General features: G+C 41.7%; 1 protein-coding gene across 1 annotated transcript in view; it reads right to left on the bottom strand.

Moving 5' to 3' along the window:
* LOC115009132 (contactin-1a-like) overlaps window positions 1-17,041 on the bottom strand; it is a 62,290-nt gene that overhangs the window by 25,500 nt on the left and 19,749 nt on the right. The window contains 2 exon segments of the mRNA XM_029432909.1: window positions 3,060-3,098; window positions 5,002-5,136. Of these exon segments, the coding sequence (XP_029288769.1) occupies window positions 3,060-3,098; window positions 5,002-5,056 (94 nt within the window). The 5' untranslated portion in view covers window positions 5,057-5,136.

Here is a 17,041-nt window from a genome sequence, read left to right as displayed (position 1 = left end):
GCGGAAACTTTGAACACACTGCAGGGCAGGCACTCAAACTACAACACCCACCAGCTCAAAGCTCAACCAGGTCATGCCTGAGGCTTGAGAGGAGTGTACTCAGACATTTCTTGGCTAAATATGAGTTAAACGTACAGATTGTATAGCTGGAGAAGTGATTCTAGGAGTCTTTATTGACATTTTGATACTTTTTAATGTTGTGAAAACTGCAAACTTTTCCCAGCCTTGGTCCAAGCCTGCAGGCGATGATTGTCGCTGTAACAGCAGAGTGATCAGATGGGCATTAACATTGCTACGGGCTGAATGATAAGCAGGTCACTTGTAAGAGACGAGGGATTCTGCAGTGCATCCCAGCTGTGAAGCCACCCACGCAATGTTCTGACCTTCGAGGAGTGTGGAATCGACTCTGCCTCCTCGTGTGGCTACGCCCTTCATCTTTGTCCAAGTTTGACAAAAGCGTTGGAAATTATAAAGCCTGAGCAGCATTTTCACACAGTTACCAGAGCTGACCTTAAACACTGGAGTCTAGAGTGTTTCTGAGTGACGGGCGCAGCATCGGAAACATTCAGCGGAGATAATGTCAACGTGTCCGGGAGGTGACAGGCACACAGACTGTAACAAGTCATCGACGGTCGACGCTTCGTGGAGAAGAAAAGAGTAAAATGCTGAAAAACAAACCAAAAGACAGACTTCCAAAAATGATTCCTGTCCTCTCTGAATCCTTCAACCTGCAAGCTGCATCACGACGTGTTCCCAAGCAACAAATCAGCAAGCCTTCCTTTTTTCCAATTTACCCCTCGCTGACAGTCTGCCGCCACTTCACTTCTCTCCCAGAGAATAACACGCACGGAACAAATCTTCTGAAGATACCGAAGTAAAACCTGCTTTACATTGTAGAAATTCTCATTTATTATTTTATCAATAGAGATCTACACACAGTCGTTTTGGAGCTGGAGAGAGAGCCACACCTCTCTGTTGTCATGTTTACATCACATCACTTGTGCTTTAAGGATTTCATTTTCCTTTTGCCCCCTTTGCCAACACATTTAAAGGCATTTTGGGAAATATGTTAATTTACTTTCTAGCAGAGTGTTAGATGAAAAGATCAACATGGACTATTTCTGGACTTTTTCTTGGCTGGGCTCAGTGATTTCCTGCAGTCTCTGCTGGTTGCCCAGCAACCTCAAAGCGACTGTGAGTGTGGCACATGTCCAACTGTAAAACCTCAACTTGTCATTTGCACACTTTGGTTTCTGCAAAAGATTAAATAAACAACATATAACATGTTTGTTTGTGCTCTCTAGCTGCTGGTTCTGCTCATTTTCTTACATTTGGTAGGATGAGCAGCTATCCTTGTCTCCAGCCTTTATGCTAAGCTAATTGGCTGCTTTAGCATATTTAGCAAACAGGAAATGAAAAGCAGCATAAATGGAAATCTATTTTCTCAAATTAACGCTTGGCAAGAGAGCGAATAAGCATAGTTCCCAAAACTCTAAATGTGTCCCCTGGGACAATAAACAATCTTTAAAATAAAGAATTAAATGAATATAAGAAATGATGTATATTATAAACATGTATAACAATTAATATCTCTAAATGGGTGCTTGAATGAATCACAGGACCAAATATTATGAGTTTTCTGTATCATCCGTCGTACCAATCTAACAATGGGGCATGGCAGCTCTAATACAGTTTCTAGCTCTAATGACCATCATCAGCAGTTCAGGGCGATGTCTCGGACTTTAACCGTCTCCATTAGGATGAAGACAAATCTGCAAGTAGGAAACATCCAGAAATAGCAACATGTGAATGAAACATGACCTCTAGATAGATTTTCATTAGTCATATCCTACGGTGGAGCATCAGAAAGGAAGCCATCTGTCACTGCCTGCCCCTTAACGCATCCAGACAGGCAGACATTATTGTAGTTTTACCGCCTCAGGGGCTGCAGTGGGCAGAAGACGGGCCGAGCTGCAACTGAAGCCCATATGGATCTGACATACTTCTTTTGTTTGGTTTTCATTGTATGTCAGTAAATGAGTAGAACAGCGCCACAAAAGCTTGAATAGTGTAATTAATTAAGGAGGAGGTGATGAAGTGTTATCATTTCGTAATACTGTAGCTTTACTGCATTGTTCATTTTTTGAGAGGGCTGTAATTTCCATGAAAATACATCACATGTGCACTAGATTAGACATTTGAACAAAAACAGGAAATTGTGCAACACAAAAGCAGCCCCTTTTGGACAGCGAGGCGTATTTGCCTTTTTATGAGAATCAAAAACATCTGATGGCGTGCAAGAACAGACAACGAAGTTACTGTCGATGCTGAGTGTTGTTATTATTAGGAACAAACTGGAACTCAACACTTTATTCCAGTAACAGCTCTTGGGCAAGAGGAGTTTTTGACAGTCTAATGCATTAAGTCACAAGCCTTTCAAACATATCTAGTGACGAAGCCTTGATGAATCACAGCCTGCTTCCTCGTCCGACCTCTAAGGCCACAGCCTCACCAATAAACAGATGCAGCTTGTTTGTCTCTGGCTTGAAGGCTATAAATCAAATAGGAATAAGTCCTCTAATCTTCACATTTCAGGTATTTACTCGTATGGTGTTGGTTTGAATGAGCAGCGAGGAGTCCTCAGGGGCACTTTATCATAAAACACAACCATGTGACAGTCTGGTTATTAAACATTCTCTGTAACCTCCTGGCCAGCCTCAATCTTAAAACCTTATCAACACTGATATAACTTTTTATGAATATTTTGTGCTAAATTATGCGCCACACAAGAAATCTTTGGATACACATGATTGAAGTTTTTTCTTTTAATTGCATGAATGTAGGGTGGAATCTCATAATTACATTTACATTAGACTCTCTCGCGTCACACGCAGTAAGCGGCGGAGTTTCTTGGCGACACTAATTGGGCCGGCAAACATTCAGCAGAGAGAAACGGTGATGTTTACTCAATGAATGTTTAATAAAAGTCCAGGAAGTTTTGTTTTTTTATGGAATTGGAACAAGAAACCATCATCATTTAGGATTAGAATCAGACTTACCTCCATAAAAGTCGGGGACCTCCCCGTGCATTGAGGCATCTGTAACAGTTAAAAGGAAATGGTGTCAACATATTGAACCGTGACGCTGATATTTCTATTTTAATTACTTCCTGCGTTACTGAACGGCAGGTGTTTCTTCTCTCACTTCTCACAGGAAACAAAAGATCAAAACAGATCATGCACCTTCATAAGAGTTTCTTCAGAGAGGAGCAGGTCTTTGATAGAATCCCTCCTTGCTGCTGAGAATAGGAAGAATGTCTGGAAACCCTGCTTTGGACTGGAAGATTACCTTTGGCTGAGGGCCATCTCTGTGGAATACACTACATCCTGAATGATACTACTTAATAATAACACTTGAATGAATGTGGGTTCAATACTCGCTGATGCTGCATTCAAATGTACATTAACAGAAGGCAGAAAACCATCATGACCAACCACCAACCTGATGATTAAACAATATTCCCGACTGTTAGATTCTGTACTCTTGTTCTTAGCCATAGAAAATGCACACACTCTATACTTTAGTTGTAGGATAGTGTGTGCTACACTTTTCTTCTGCTGTCATAACATGTCATATTAACCATCAAACTTCATTCTTGTTGGGGCTAAACAAAAACGTCAAGCCAATGTTCTTTCCCCGGGATAACGACCCGAGTCTGTTGGTTGGCTGCTGTCCGTTTAGATAGAGCAGCCATACGGGAACTCTATATACTGAGTGCACGTGTGCAACCGTGTACGTGGTGTTTTTGGAGCATTTCTCTGCCCATTCCTTTTCTAGATGTATGTTCAGCAGGGTATTCTAAGCTTTAGTTGTAGTGCTGCCAAAACCTTTGTTGAACTCACCATGTAGGAAAAGAAAGACGGATAAATCTCCTCAAAGTCTGTTTGAGAAAGATGTGGTGGGAAGCAGGGAGAATTCCCTAATCCAAGCTCCCCCCCCCCCCCCCCCTTTTTTTTTATTTTGGTTCATGTGAAATCCAATCTGAAAGTGAGAATAGCCCAAGGTATAGGAACACAGGAGGGGTTGTATTTTTATTTTTATTTTTAGACAGGTCATTTTCAGGCCTGCTGTTTTCTGACCACTTTGTTTCGTTTCTAACACGGCTGATTGCACAGCAGCATCGCAAACAAGGAATGAAAACCTGCGAACTCCAGGCCCTCCAAGGCATGCTGTCCAGCCTGGACTATCAGATACACAGAAGCATTGCAGCTGTGTCGTACTAAGTGGTATTGTAGTATTAAGATCGGATTTCATTCATTTACTCCTGACATTAAAAGGCATCTTTACTGTCGTCAATGAAATCAGGTTTGTATTTCACTGCCAGTGTCATTATATTAACTACGTTCTTTAAAGCTTGCAGTTAGCACCTTTTCTCTCTTGTGCCCCATTCATCCCGACAGTCCAGTTTTGCCGTGTGCTTCACTTGCTTGCGTCGTGCCACCTGTGTGATGAAGCGTGCGTCTGTTTTTCACTAGTTGCTCTACGAGTATACGACAGTCAATTGACAGTCTGTAAGCGCCAAATTAATCTTTCACAAATTGATTTTTTTCATCGTGATACCTCAAATGTGAAGGACACACGAGTAAAAAAAAGAGTCAAGCGAAATGAGCAAAAGGGATTTCTGAGTGCTGCTCACCAGCAATGTTTGAAAAGGAAATCATCACAGAGCAAACTGCCTCCACTGCTGAACTAATTACAATATTTAACGCATCACTGAGCCCAAATAAGTCTTATTTACCTGCTTCTATTTCAACTGTAGATCTGAGCTGAGAAATGTAATGACTCATGCGATCGTACAAACATTTAACAGCTATTGAATGTGACAATCATGTTACTTTATACTTTATAAGGCTGAGAGTAAGGAGATGTGTTGGTTCAGTGTGGCATCAGAAGTCTGCCAATAAATGTAGCCATTCCCTTTCAGCTGAATGTGCTACTGACCTGCAGGGGAGAGAGGGAGGACCAGGAGATGGAGGAGCAGGGTGAGGTGCAGCATGATGTTGAAGTGAGGACCACCTGGTGGGGTTACAGCTTGAAGCTCAGCTGATGGAACATTAGCAGGACTGCTTGGTTTTCCTTAAGGAGACAAAAGAGAATAGAAAGAGAGAGAGAGAGAGAGAGAGAGAGAGAGAGAGAGAGAGAGAGAGAGAGAGAGAGAGAAACGTCAAAACATAGAAACTCTTTACAGAAGAAAATCTTATTGTAAGTCGGTACTGTGAATTTTTATACATATGAATCATACATTTCTATAAATATATGATACAACCTCCACTGCCCTTTCAAGTGGAGTATTTACCAAAATATACACCCGGAAAAAAGAGGCTTTTTCGTGTGTTAAGCAATGAACTGTGTATTTTGAAACTTGATTTTCCATCCCAATAGAAAAGAGCAAACTAATGTTAAATACAAAGCAGGATTTGCTTGTTGAGCATTGTAAGACGTTAGGACAAGCCAGAAGTACATTCCCATTTGCAAGCCGAAACCATCGACCAGCAGGTACAATATGTGTGTGTAGGGCTGCAACTAACAATTACTTTTATTAGTAGTTCATATTTCTTTCAATTCATTTCTTCAATTTGATCAATTGTCTAGTCTTTAACATCTGTAACAACTTAAATGCCTTAAACTATTAATTCATTATCAAAAAGGTTGCAGATTAGTGTCAGCCTTTCTGTGTATGTGATGTGGAAACTGTACATGACAAGCCAATCCCTGCCTACATGTGGATCACAGGCAGACAGTGCCGCAGCGTCTTTACCGTGTCTCTGCTTCCTGTCAGCCTCCGAGGCACGAGCTCCTTGACAGGTTGACGCCCGATGACATTTTGACAGTCGCGCCACAAAAACCCTGAGCGCTGGTTCAGCTGAGCAGGCACCTCGCTGCTTACTCACCGCCCCCAAGACGTTAACACCACACCAGGAACCACCAGCACTGCACCAGGCCTCAGCATCACGCCCAGTAACACATTATGAAAAGCAACAGCTGTCTGAGTCAAGAGCATCGACAGCTACGAGAGGAAGAACGGTTTCTCCATGATGGATGAGAACATTTGAATTTAAATGAATGCATTGCCTTCATATAATGTTTTGTGTGTTTAGAATAATCAGTGTTATTAAACATAGCACAAGCCCTCCATCACAGAGGCACAGATCAGCTCATGTACTGTGACAAGTACTTCCAATGGACCCGTAGCCAACTAACCGAATAACACATTTCACGTACACAATTAAACAAACAATTCGGCTCATCATTAAAGAAAGAACCTTATGTGGCAGCTTGCAGATGACAACAAAGTGTGTAAATTCCCAGCATCATTATTAAGTCTTTTGACGTTTTAAGGGGCTGAAAGAGAAATAATGTGGAGAATAAATCTCATTCACACCATGAGTTTCGTCAGTCAGTCGCTCTGAATGCCTTTTCAGTGCTTGACAACCTGTGCACCCTCTTTGGAGCTAACGCTGTCAAAACTCACAACCAAATCTAACACCTTTATATAGTAATCGACCGGTAGCACAGTTTCTCCCAGGTCGTGCTGGACTGGCGTGTGTTGATTAGAGTGTAATTGAACATGAGGCAGACACTATCGATTCTTTGTGCACAGCCTGAGGTGTCAGCTGGCGGAGACTCAGAGGTGTGACAGCAGAATTGAGATCTCAGCTCACCAGACAAATGGGAGTCTTATAACAGAAAGAGAAGCGAAGAGGCTCCATGTAATATGCCGGCACAAACAAATCTGCAGTTTTACTGTGCGGCGAAAACATCCAAACACATACACACTGATACGCACGGATACGCACAGACAAATGAATTGAGACAAATGAGCAGACACACTGCACAACTACACCGCACGCCCGATAAGTTGGACATAATGTCCGAGCTGTACAGCTGCAGGAAAGCAATACAGAGCGGGTTTCATCTTCGCGCTGGCCTGTATCCTAGCAACACCTTTTCAAAAGGAGCAGTTTAGTGTGCTGCGGGGGGTCTTTTGTGACCACCAATGAAACTATGCACTAATTATACTCTGGAACAACAGTTTTGTTGTGGAACGAAGACTACATAGGGTTCTCTGCTCATCTATTACATTCAAATTAAGTTACAATAACTTCTCTCTGTACTTTACTCTACAGCTAAACTGCTACTGTATCATTACTGTAACTCATTAATCATAAATGAGCTTAATAGATGCACTTAAGAGATTAAGGGAGCAGACATGGAGCCTCATTATAGCGTCAGTATATATGTATATGGTGAAAGAACCAATCCCATCTATCCCATTAAGAACTGTCACTGATTTGATATAGTGTATACAAAAAACCACATCAGACCAGCACCACACAGAAAGGCAGCATGCTCTTATAATCAGTATTAATGGGGCCTCCTACCTCTCCTGTCCTACCGTAGCAGCCTGAATGCACGTGATGAGAGCGCTTCAGTCACAGTAAATCACAAGGCGCAGACGTAACAACCCTCAAACAAGGCCATTTCTTCTCACCCATAAATCACACCCTGGACGTTGCCAGAGCTATTACAGCTTGGGGTTTGATTTTGCTGTTTTTTTCTTGTCAAGGTTTTTTTCTCCCCCCCCATTCCCAGCTTTGTTTTGCTCAGAGAATTTCAATGTCTTTCTCTCTTCTTCTACTCCCCTTAAGAGTTCTCAGCCTCATTGCTCTGACATCAGAAATGCATAATACACAGAGAAGAGGCTGCTCGGGGCAGATTCTGCTGCACTTCAATGGCCAGTACTGGTATTTGAGCTTTTTTATCTTGACCCCATAACGCCCTAGGGGCACCTAAGGCTAAGTCAAAGTGAGTGAAACCCCTCCTTTTCTGTTCTTGGCCTGATGTGTGCTGCATAATCAAGTGGGTAACTTTAGAGAAGCGTCTTCTCTTATCGCCTTGGGCAGATCCAGCGACGTGGGGGAGGAGAGGCAGAGAGAGAAGAGGATCGGCTGGAGGATGAGGGGAACGGTCAGAGTGGAAGACTTCAAAAACAAGACGTTTCTCCTACAATCCCCCCCCCCCTACCACCATCACTGTCACCCCTTCCCTTACACACACAAACACAACCCCCCACCAACGTCACAACCATCAGTCATTAACCACAGATTTGCAGTAATCCTGCGAGGTGAAGTCAAGATGGGGTTAACGCTGGATTGGTCTTAATCAGTTGAAGATGAGCGCTGCACAGCATCAGCTACTGCAGCATGCAACTCATGTCTGAATTTCATAAACATCTCTAGCAGTAGAGTTGTGGATGGGGGGGCAGTGCTTAAATAAATGATTAAATACTGTATATTAAGTGCTCCACTGCAAATATTTTAATTACCAAGTACTTTGTGACAAATACATGACATACATACAGCTCCATACATCCATCTCTCTCTTCATTAGCTAGACATCCCTTCCTGATCCTCTCTTGCTTCTTCAGATGCTACAGCAGCACAAGTCGAAGCCTGGAAATATTTAAAACCGATGTATTGGATAACTAATCACACTGGCTGGACAGTTTAGCTTCCCCATGTGGGTTTTCTTAAATTCGTAGGTTTTTGCGCCTCCTTAGGAAGAACCCCTTTGAGTCTTTGAAAATATGTTTTTTTAATATCCATCTACATTCAGTGTCAGAGTTAAAGAATTACCATATATTATAATGTACTGAGAGCCGGTCATTATGGGGAAATGAACCCCGACAGGGCGAGCAGGACTTGAATCACCATGAAGGTCGGATCAAGTGCTCAACCAAAGCCTTGTATTAATCCTTTGCTTTACTCGTGCTACACTCCACAGCCCAGCTGCACTCTAACATTAACTTACTCTTATTACACAACCTTGTTCAACACTTGATTCTGGTTGGTCAATTATGACATTCTACAAACGGTTATTTCTTTACAACACAGCTATGACTAACAGGACTGTTGCTACGGACGCAGTTCTATCTCTGAACACAGCGAGCGGACTCATTGAGACTGACAGCGCTGTTTTAATAACATACTTTAGATAGGCGAACGTGAATGCATCAGTTTTGGACACATTAGTGCAGAGGCGTACATGATACTGCACTAACCTCTTGTGAACTCCACATTGATACTATTCATGAAATCGGCGAGACGTCTTCTCTGTGGGGAAGCCAACGACAACGTTTCCTCTCGTACCCCTCACTTAACTACAGTACACGATTAAAGACGGTACAAAACACGGTTTTGGTCTCATAGCTAGTTCCCCTATTCGTGACGACTGTACTATACATCTCATGCGTTTTGATTGTACTACGGCTTAAATGATTATTAGAGTAGACTAAGATGAGAATATTGATACCACTGTGTCTGTATGATAGATGTGAAGATAGCCTAGTTTATTGTTAAGGCTGGAAACAAAAGGAAAACAGCTGCAACCAAGGCTGCTGGCTATAGCTTCATGTTTAGACTAATATATTCTCATCTAACTCTCAGCAAGAAAACAAATAAGCATAACTATTCCTTAAATATTAGAAGAGGGTCTGTTGGTTAACGTGCAATTTATTTATTTTGTCATATCACAGTCGCTGGGCAGCGTATTACTGCTTATACTGAGCAACTATATGTGGAATCCAATTTTAACAAGGTTTCCACTCATTCCAACATCATTCATCTTTTAGGATTTAGTGTCATCACCAAATGCTACTGGGGGGGGGGGGGGGGAATGCAAGATAGGGAGAGGAATATTGATCCAGATTACATTAAGATGAAACAGTGAGATATTAGACGTCATCTGCGAGAGGCAGCTGTGGTTTAAAGGGCATTGCTGTTCAATCTCTTAGCTTTGTTTATCCTGAGCCTGCTGAGAGCAGTTGCTGCTTTTTGCTGATTTTATTCTGATTATAATTATACACAGACATGTCTGACAGCTGCTGCCCAGTACAACAACTTCTACTGAAGCATGTGGGAAGTTTGATAACTACATTTGTCATAATCAATAATTCAGATAAGCACATTTGAAAACAAGTTTTGCATGCAAAAGAGCGGCTCCTTCTTACAGGCTGCCAAAGTCTCTCTATTTTTAAAAGTAAATGACTGCAAACAGTGTCACCAACTAAACTCTACTTTCTCTACATATTTCTATACAACATTTTTGCTTGGTGTTCAAAGTGCTCACTTGAGAAATGTAGTTTGACATGATGTTCTCTCAAATGGAAAGCAAGAAATAGAAGAAAGCACAAAGTGTATCACATTGGATGAGTTTAGACACCTGATATGACAACACACTGTGTTTGAGCACAGTTCCCAGAATGAAACACAAGCTGTGATCCCTTCACTTTTTATGCTGAATCAGTGTTATTTCACCACAAAGCAGTGGTGATACATTTATGCTAACTTATGAAATATTCATGACAAAATCATTGATTTTGATTCCAAAATGTGCCACACACACACACACACACAGCCAGTGTGTCTTCAACCTGCGCTCTAAGATATATGCACTCTTTCTGTGTGGAAAATAAGACTGGACTTGGCTACAGACAAACAGCTTTTTATCTCCCAGAAGACCGACAGAATGATTCACTCAAATAAAGGATACAGACAGAGGCTTTCCGAGCTTATTACCCGGCAGATAAAGCAGTAACCCCAAGACACACACACACACACACACACACACACACACACACACACACACACACACACACACACACACACACACACACACACACACACACACACACACACACACACACACACACCTGCCGATAAAGATGCTCTCTACACGCTTTGTGCTGCACAGCCCCCCTGTTGCTAAGCAGGAACTGGTTCAGAAGAAAGACTAACCTTATTGTTCAGAATGTAACAGCTTGATTTCTTCTGCAGTCAGAACTCACTCACTTACTTAATAATGACTTAATAATAGAAGAGACAAATCCCATTCACCTTGTTCCATTAAAAAAAGAGAAACTGTCCAATAATTCCTTTGTATTCATATAAAGAAGATAAAGAAAAAGGTCCCGTCGAATCCCAACAACCCCTAAAAATATACTGTGACTGTAAAGTATACTGACCCCTGAAACAAATATGGTGTTGCATTGAATAATGTTTGGGTAAAACTGTGATATGTAAGTGTGTATTAATTGTTCAGGCTGTTGCTTGTTGTGCTGTGTGCGATCCAACTGTTATTTTTATCCATCCACTGCAAAAACACCTCCATAGCTCCTGAGAACAGACAGCATGTCTCAGTATGCAGCACAGTGCTACTCGTGATGTAATCCAGCTGCAGATGATCCAGTCATGCCCCGTTCACTGTGTCAATCTCTCTCTCTCTCTATCTTCCCTCCCTCCCTCCTTTTCCTTCTCTCTCCCTCTATCTCTGTCTCTCCCCCAATAGACGCAGTCATGCTAATGTAAGCTATTTATCCCAACCCCTGCAGTCAACACAATGCCCCCCCCAGGGCCACACAGGCTCCGCAGCCTCAGCTGACCTGAATATCAATGACAGCAGTCATTCAATCCCTGAAACCTGGAGCTGGATGGCTGTATGAATTACATTAACCTCAAATCAGGTAACGTCTGTGAACTAATGCAGAGGGGGAAGTAGCACACACGTGACTTGAATCATAAAGATGACTACAACTTTCGCCTTTGATGTCCCGGTGTGAGTGTGTTCACTGTCAGGCAACGAGGACGCCATCATTAGGTGCCGTTTCTTCACTGCGAGTGACAAACCGAGAACATGTAATGACAGCCGATCATTTCGCTATCATGTGTGAGTACACGCTTCCAAAGAGATGATTTACACCTGGGCTATGTCTATTTCTGTAAGTGGCTTTTTAGCTGCACACCACATGGCAGAGACAGGCTTCTTCGTTCATCTGACCCTACGTGTGAACTATTGGATGCTGCTATTGTTAAGTGTTTCAAAGAATGGTACACCTTTTTTTAAAGTGGAAATAGAGGGAAAACAAGGTAATTATGTAGAAAAGGTTAAAAAACAAGTAAAAACTGATGATATATTAATACTAATGATATGCTATATTAATACACTGATGTACAAATGTAGATATGCACAGAAAAAGTCAATTGTATTAAATAAATAAGAAATTCTATTAGTTCATCTCCGTACTCCCTCTCTAAATCTTTGACCTAAAGGACCCTAACCCAAAAACAAAACACATACGAGCCTGTCATGAACACTTCAACAACTACTGAGCTATGAAGGTAGCAGACATCTATTGGTTTAGTCCAAGTATTCAATCAATATATATAGATTTAAATATTTAAATCTGATCATTCTCTCTGCTTACATTGAACAGAGAAGATCTGCGAGCCACCTCTTAATACTTCCTTACTCTGCTCGTAGCAAACATTTCTTGACAGTGTCTATAGAAATGTGTATGTGTCTATAGACTGGACAAAGACCATCTTACAGTTACAACCTGCAAGATCTCCGTTTCCTTCTCTTTACTCTAACTATGGCGATAAGCGGTAATTGCAGGTATTGTTGATATTGCTGCCTGGGAATATCTCCACAGACTCCTCAGTTCATAATACTGCAAATGCAAGAGCATCAATCACCATTGTTTTTACCTCATGCGATGATAGATAGTGACTTCAAAATCTTCAAGATAATTACTTTCAATTTGGCACATTTTGCTTAAAGGAGAGTCTAATTCCAATAAATATTTAAACGCCACCAAAGATGCTTCTCTCCTCCAACTAAATGCAGGACAGGTAACACTTTACTTTTACATACAACACTGAAATCGGTTTGTTTTTATGTCCAGGTAATTAATCGTAGCACAGGAATGTGTTGACCTTTCAGTGCAACGAGTGTGATACATTCTATAGTAGGATCAAGCTCAAGAGAAACCCTCGAGATATGAAACGCTATATGTGCCTTCAAGTATGGAAAGTATGTCACATCATGTTTGATAAAGTGTGCCATATAAGCAAAAAGGTCAGAGGAGACTTGCACTCTGTAGAGAAAGAGTGCTCAGCTTAATTACATCATGCCACATCTGTCCAATAAAGATATTGGCTTCTAAAAGGAGAGCGGTGACATGCTTTCACTGAATGCCGTACACTCCGCTGTAAATAACTGTAATTACTAAATGACAGTTACACTCCATGGCAAAGCTGTGCAGATAAGGACGAACAGTTCATATGTTGCAATTAGTGCATCCTGAAGTATACGGAGAAAAAAAAAACAATCAATACCTTCAGATTCCACAAAGAAAGGTCTGAGAGGGAAAGTGTGAATGCATTTATTGGGTAGCAACAGCGAATAGCAAACAATAGAAAGATTAATCTAAGTCGAGCCTTCCCCACAACACTTCCCATTCATCCCCTTATTGGATTAGAGGCTGTGAATCCAACATTAGGCTACAGATTAACTTGACAAACTGAATGTTAAAATGTGATCAGAAAAGGAGCCACTAACAGCCTGTTTAATTGCATGGTCAAGAAGAGGAGGAGGTTATCAATTAGTGGAAAACCATTACCGTACAAAGCTATAAAAGAGACACGCAGTAAAACAATCAGGGCATGGAGAGTGTGTGGTGTGACAGCGCACAGTGCTTACCTTGCTGTGGAGAGCTATCATGCCAGTGGCTATGTGACAAGATGAGCTACTTAGCCGCCCGTGTCCCTATCCTCTCAACCATGCCTACCCTGCCAAGTGTCCTAAATACTCCGCTCCATTGTCTGCCTCAACAACGAGCAATGCTGCTGCTGCATGGAAGCACTCTCTCCAAGGTGCAAAGAGGAGGGAGGGACGAAAGGAAAAGAAAAGGCTAATTCCCCGAGCAGGACAGGGAGCCATGCAAATGGGACGCCACTGAAGAAGCCTCCCTGCAGTGAGAGCGCTCCATGGAGGGGTCTTCTCTCATCGCTGTGGCCAGGCTGGGGTTTAATCTTTTAAGCCGTCCTACCCCACTATCACACACACACACACACACACACACACACACACACACACACACACACACACACACACACACACACACACACATAAATTCAGAAAATACACAGCATAAATACACAACACACACACAATTTCACAAGTAACACCCTTTTTCCACCAGCACCCCAACTTTAACCCCACCCTCCATTAGCCTGGCAGCGGGCCAAACGTATCATCCGCTCTGTCATAAACATCATCTACTGTCGCAGAGAAAGATATTTTCTCTCCTGGAAACGACGTCCAGCTGAAAAGGCCAAGAAAATGAGTGCTTTGCAAAAACTGTGTGCACTTCTGTACGAGACAATAAGGCTGTTGCTGTGATACGGTATGGATTGCTAACGTGAAAGTTGATATCATTCTACCAGCGTGAAGCACAATCGGAAGTTAATTTCAGTCTTTTGTATTTCTCTTCTCCTATTCGGTCTCGTACCAAAGAAGAAGTCTACTTTACTTCCTTTCATTTATTAACAAATGAGCATATTGAATATCTCAAAGTTCCAGTTTTAAAAAAGGTACAATTCATCACCCAAGATGGACTGAAATGTCTCCCGATACCTGGTACCTCTCCAGTGGAGCTACTCACGGGTTAACAGCAAAATGATGATATAATATTCAGCTGCTCCCAGTTGTTGTGAGACATGGAGTGCCGTGTGCTCTGTTCTGAGGACAGAAGGCAGCCACCATTATACAAACTCTCACATAGAGCCTTTGGGTTGCATTAACTTGAAAAAGTGTTGCAGGGATTTGGGAGAGGGGGGGGGCCCGTAGAGCAGATTTAGGAGATTTAGAGACATGTTATGGCCCAAACAACACATTTGAGTTTCAACAAGGTTTATGTCTGTTTTAACACATACAGCAGCATTTTTAGCAAATGATTTGGTATAGCTCGGGTCCCGCACGGGCAGTTTTGACAACATGATAAATTGTTCAGGATTCTTTTTAAAGACGACAAAAACAAAACAAAGGCGTTGTGCTGGGACAACAGAACACAGAGAAATGAAATCATTTGAATTATTGGACGTCATGGTGTTTAAACATGCAAGTCCAGATACCCTATAACCATCTATCTTACTGGACCAAAGGGAAGAACATCCTAATTTATCTTTATTCACTCCTAAGGATTTAAGTTATGTCATGGAGGGATTGGGAATGACCGAGAAAGGGACTGAAGAATAATAAAATACAGTAAAAGAAGATCCTCTAGCCTTATTTAAGGCTGTAAGTAACATTAACTTTGTGGGTCATTCAACTTACATAAGTGATTACAGAAAATAAAAGGGATTACGGAGAGCAAGTGAGGAGAGCAGCGTGTTTCAGTGCTGAAAGCACATAAAGTGCATTTGCACTAAAATGTAGCCAATGAAATCTGGAATCTACAAATGTCTGCACTTAACCTTCAAGTCATCAAAGCTAATGGAGCAGGTCAAGAGAGCTGCAGATGACGCTTGAGACCAAAGCCAACATAATGGCTGCCATTTAGATCAAATCAGACAGCCAGGATACTGGAAAGGCAGGAGAATCGTGCAAAAAGCAAAAAGGACAATTTCTTCCTTTTAGCAAGCACTCCGCTACTATTCATAAACCATGAGCTCCCTGGCTAATCAAAACCAATGCAAAGCTGTCAGAAGCATCCAGCATGTGGAGCAAGGCACAGAGAGCAGTGGCTGAGCAGTGGCTGAGCAGAAGGCTCGTCTCTGGCTGGCTTCATTGCTCCAGCTCTTTTCTTCCTATGTGATTTAGCCCAGACTTCTGAGTCGGCACAATCCAACCGCTGACAGGAATAAAAGGATCATTTCCTCCCTTCTGTATGTGATACAGAGCTGCATACACATTTCACAGAAACAAGCACAAACCCAATACCATATATATTGTTGTATATATTGTTTGGTGTCCCAGATGGGCAGGGATTTCTTTATGTCTGCAGCTGAGAGCTTATTGGACATCAAGTGCATTTTTAGATTTGGGAAATACTGAGTAGATTAGTTTCATAGACTCATACTAAAGTAAAAGCTTTTTCTTTTTAAGTGGGATGTCCTGCATTTTCCTCATATTGTGACCAATGTTAGATGGGACAAAGGTCCAGTAACATAACACAATGGAGACTGAATGTAAGTCATATAAGGAATATAAACAACACCTGGCCCATAATAATATATACATTAAAATAACGCTTTACCCACCTCCACCGTATGCCCTCCATCTATACAGCATGTGTAAATGAATAAACAACCATGCCAGCACATTGTGATAAAGTGCACACAAAGCATAAACAGTCAAATTGGAATTATCGCACTCGATGCGCATGAGGAGATTTACATTGCCAACTTGGTTTTCTTATCAATATATTAAAACTGGCTGTAATTTGAGATCATAAGCAGTGAAATTAAAAATCATCCACCATTCACCAATTATCTATTTAGAGTTCCTATCAGCACATTAAGATCAGTATCTGAGTGATCATGCATCTTAGTGTGCGGATTAGTAAATCACTAAATTCTACACACCTCACCGGTTAAACTACACGAACATTATTATTTGTCTACTATTCAACACTGATGGAAGGCATGTGAGCCTCATCTGTGACAAGGCTTTTAGCGTCTATCTGCCGTGCCCTGGTTTCTGATCCCATTTGATGTGGTGTTGCATGTCAGCAGTATAATGTGGGGAGAGGATGCATGAAAGAAATACATATTCAATGACACTATTCATGGCTCTTATGAAGCATTTATATTACTCAAACAGACTTTCTATAGAGATTGTGGGCTCTACAGTCCTGTTCTTCTTCTTTTGTCTTTTCCTCTGCCTTCTTACATTGTTAGTTTTTCCCTCTGTGTGTGTGTAGAGAACTGCTACCTCATGTACTACAGGTTAAGAACAGGTCAGTGAATCAGGACTTGTTCACGTGCCACACTTGAATAATTTAACTTGCTAATAGGGCTTTACTGCTGCTGTTTATGGTTGATTGATAATAGGACAGACATGACTACAGTCTCTCAAAGGCTTGAGTTAAAGCCAAGGCAAATTGCCCCTGATTGCCCAGATCTGATCCTTTCTTTGTCGA

This window comes from Cottoperca gobio, chromosome 6 (assembly GCF_900634415.1).
Source record: "Cottoperca gobio chromosome 6, fCotGob3.1, whole genome shotgun sequence".
In the NCBI taxonomy this organism is placed as follows: domain Eukaryota; kingdom Metazoa; phylum Chordata; class Actinopteri; order Perciformes; family Bovichtidae; genus Cottoperca; species Cottoperca gobio.
Note: the sequence above shows the minus strand (reverse complement) of the source record. Positions and strands in the feature narration are given on the sequence as shown.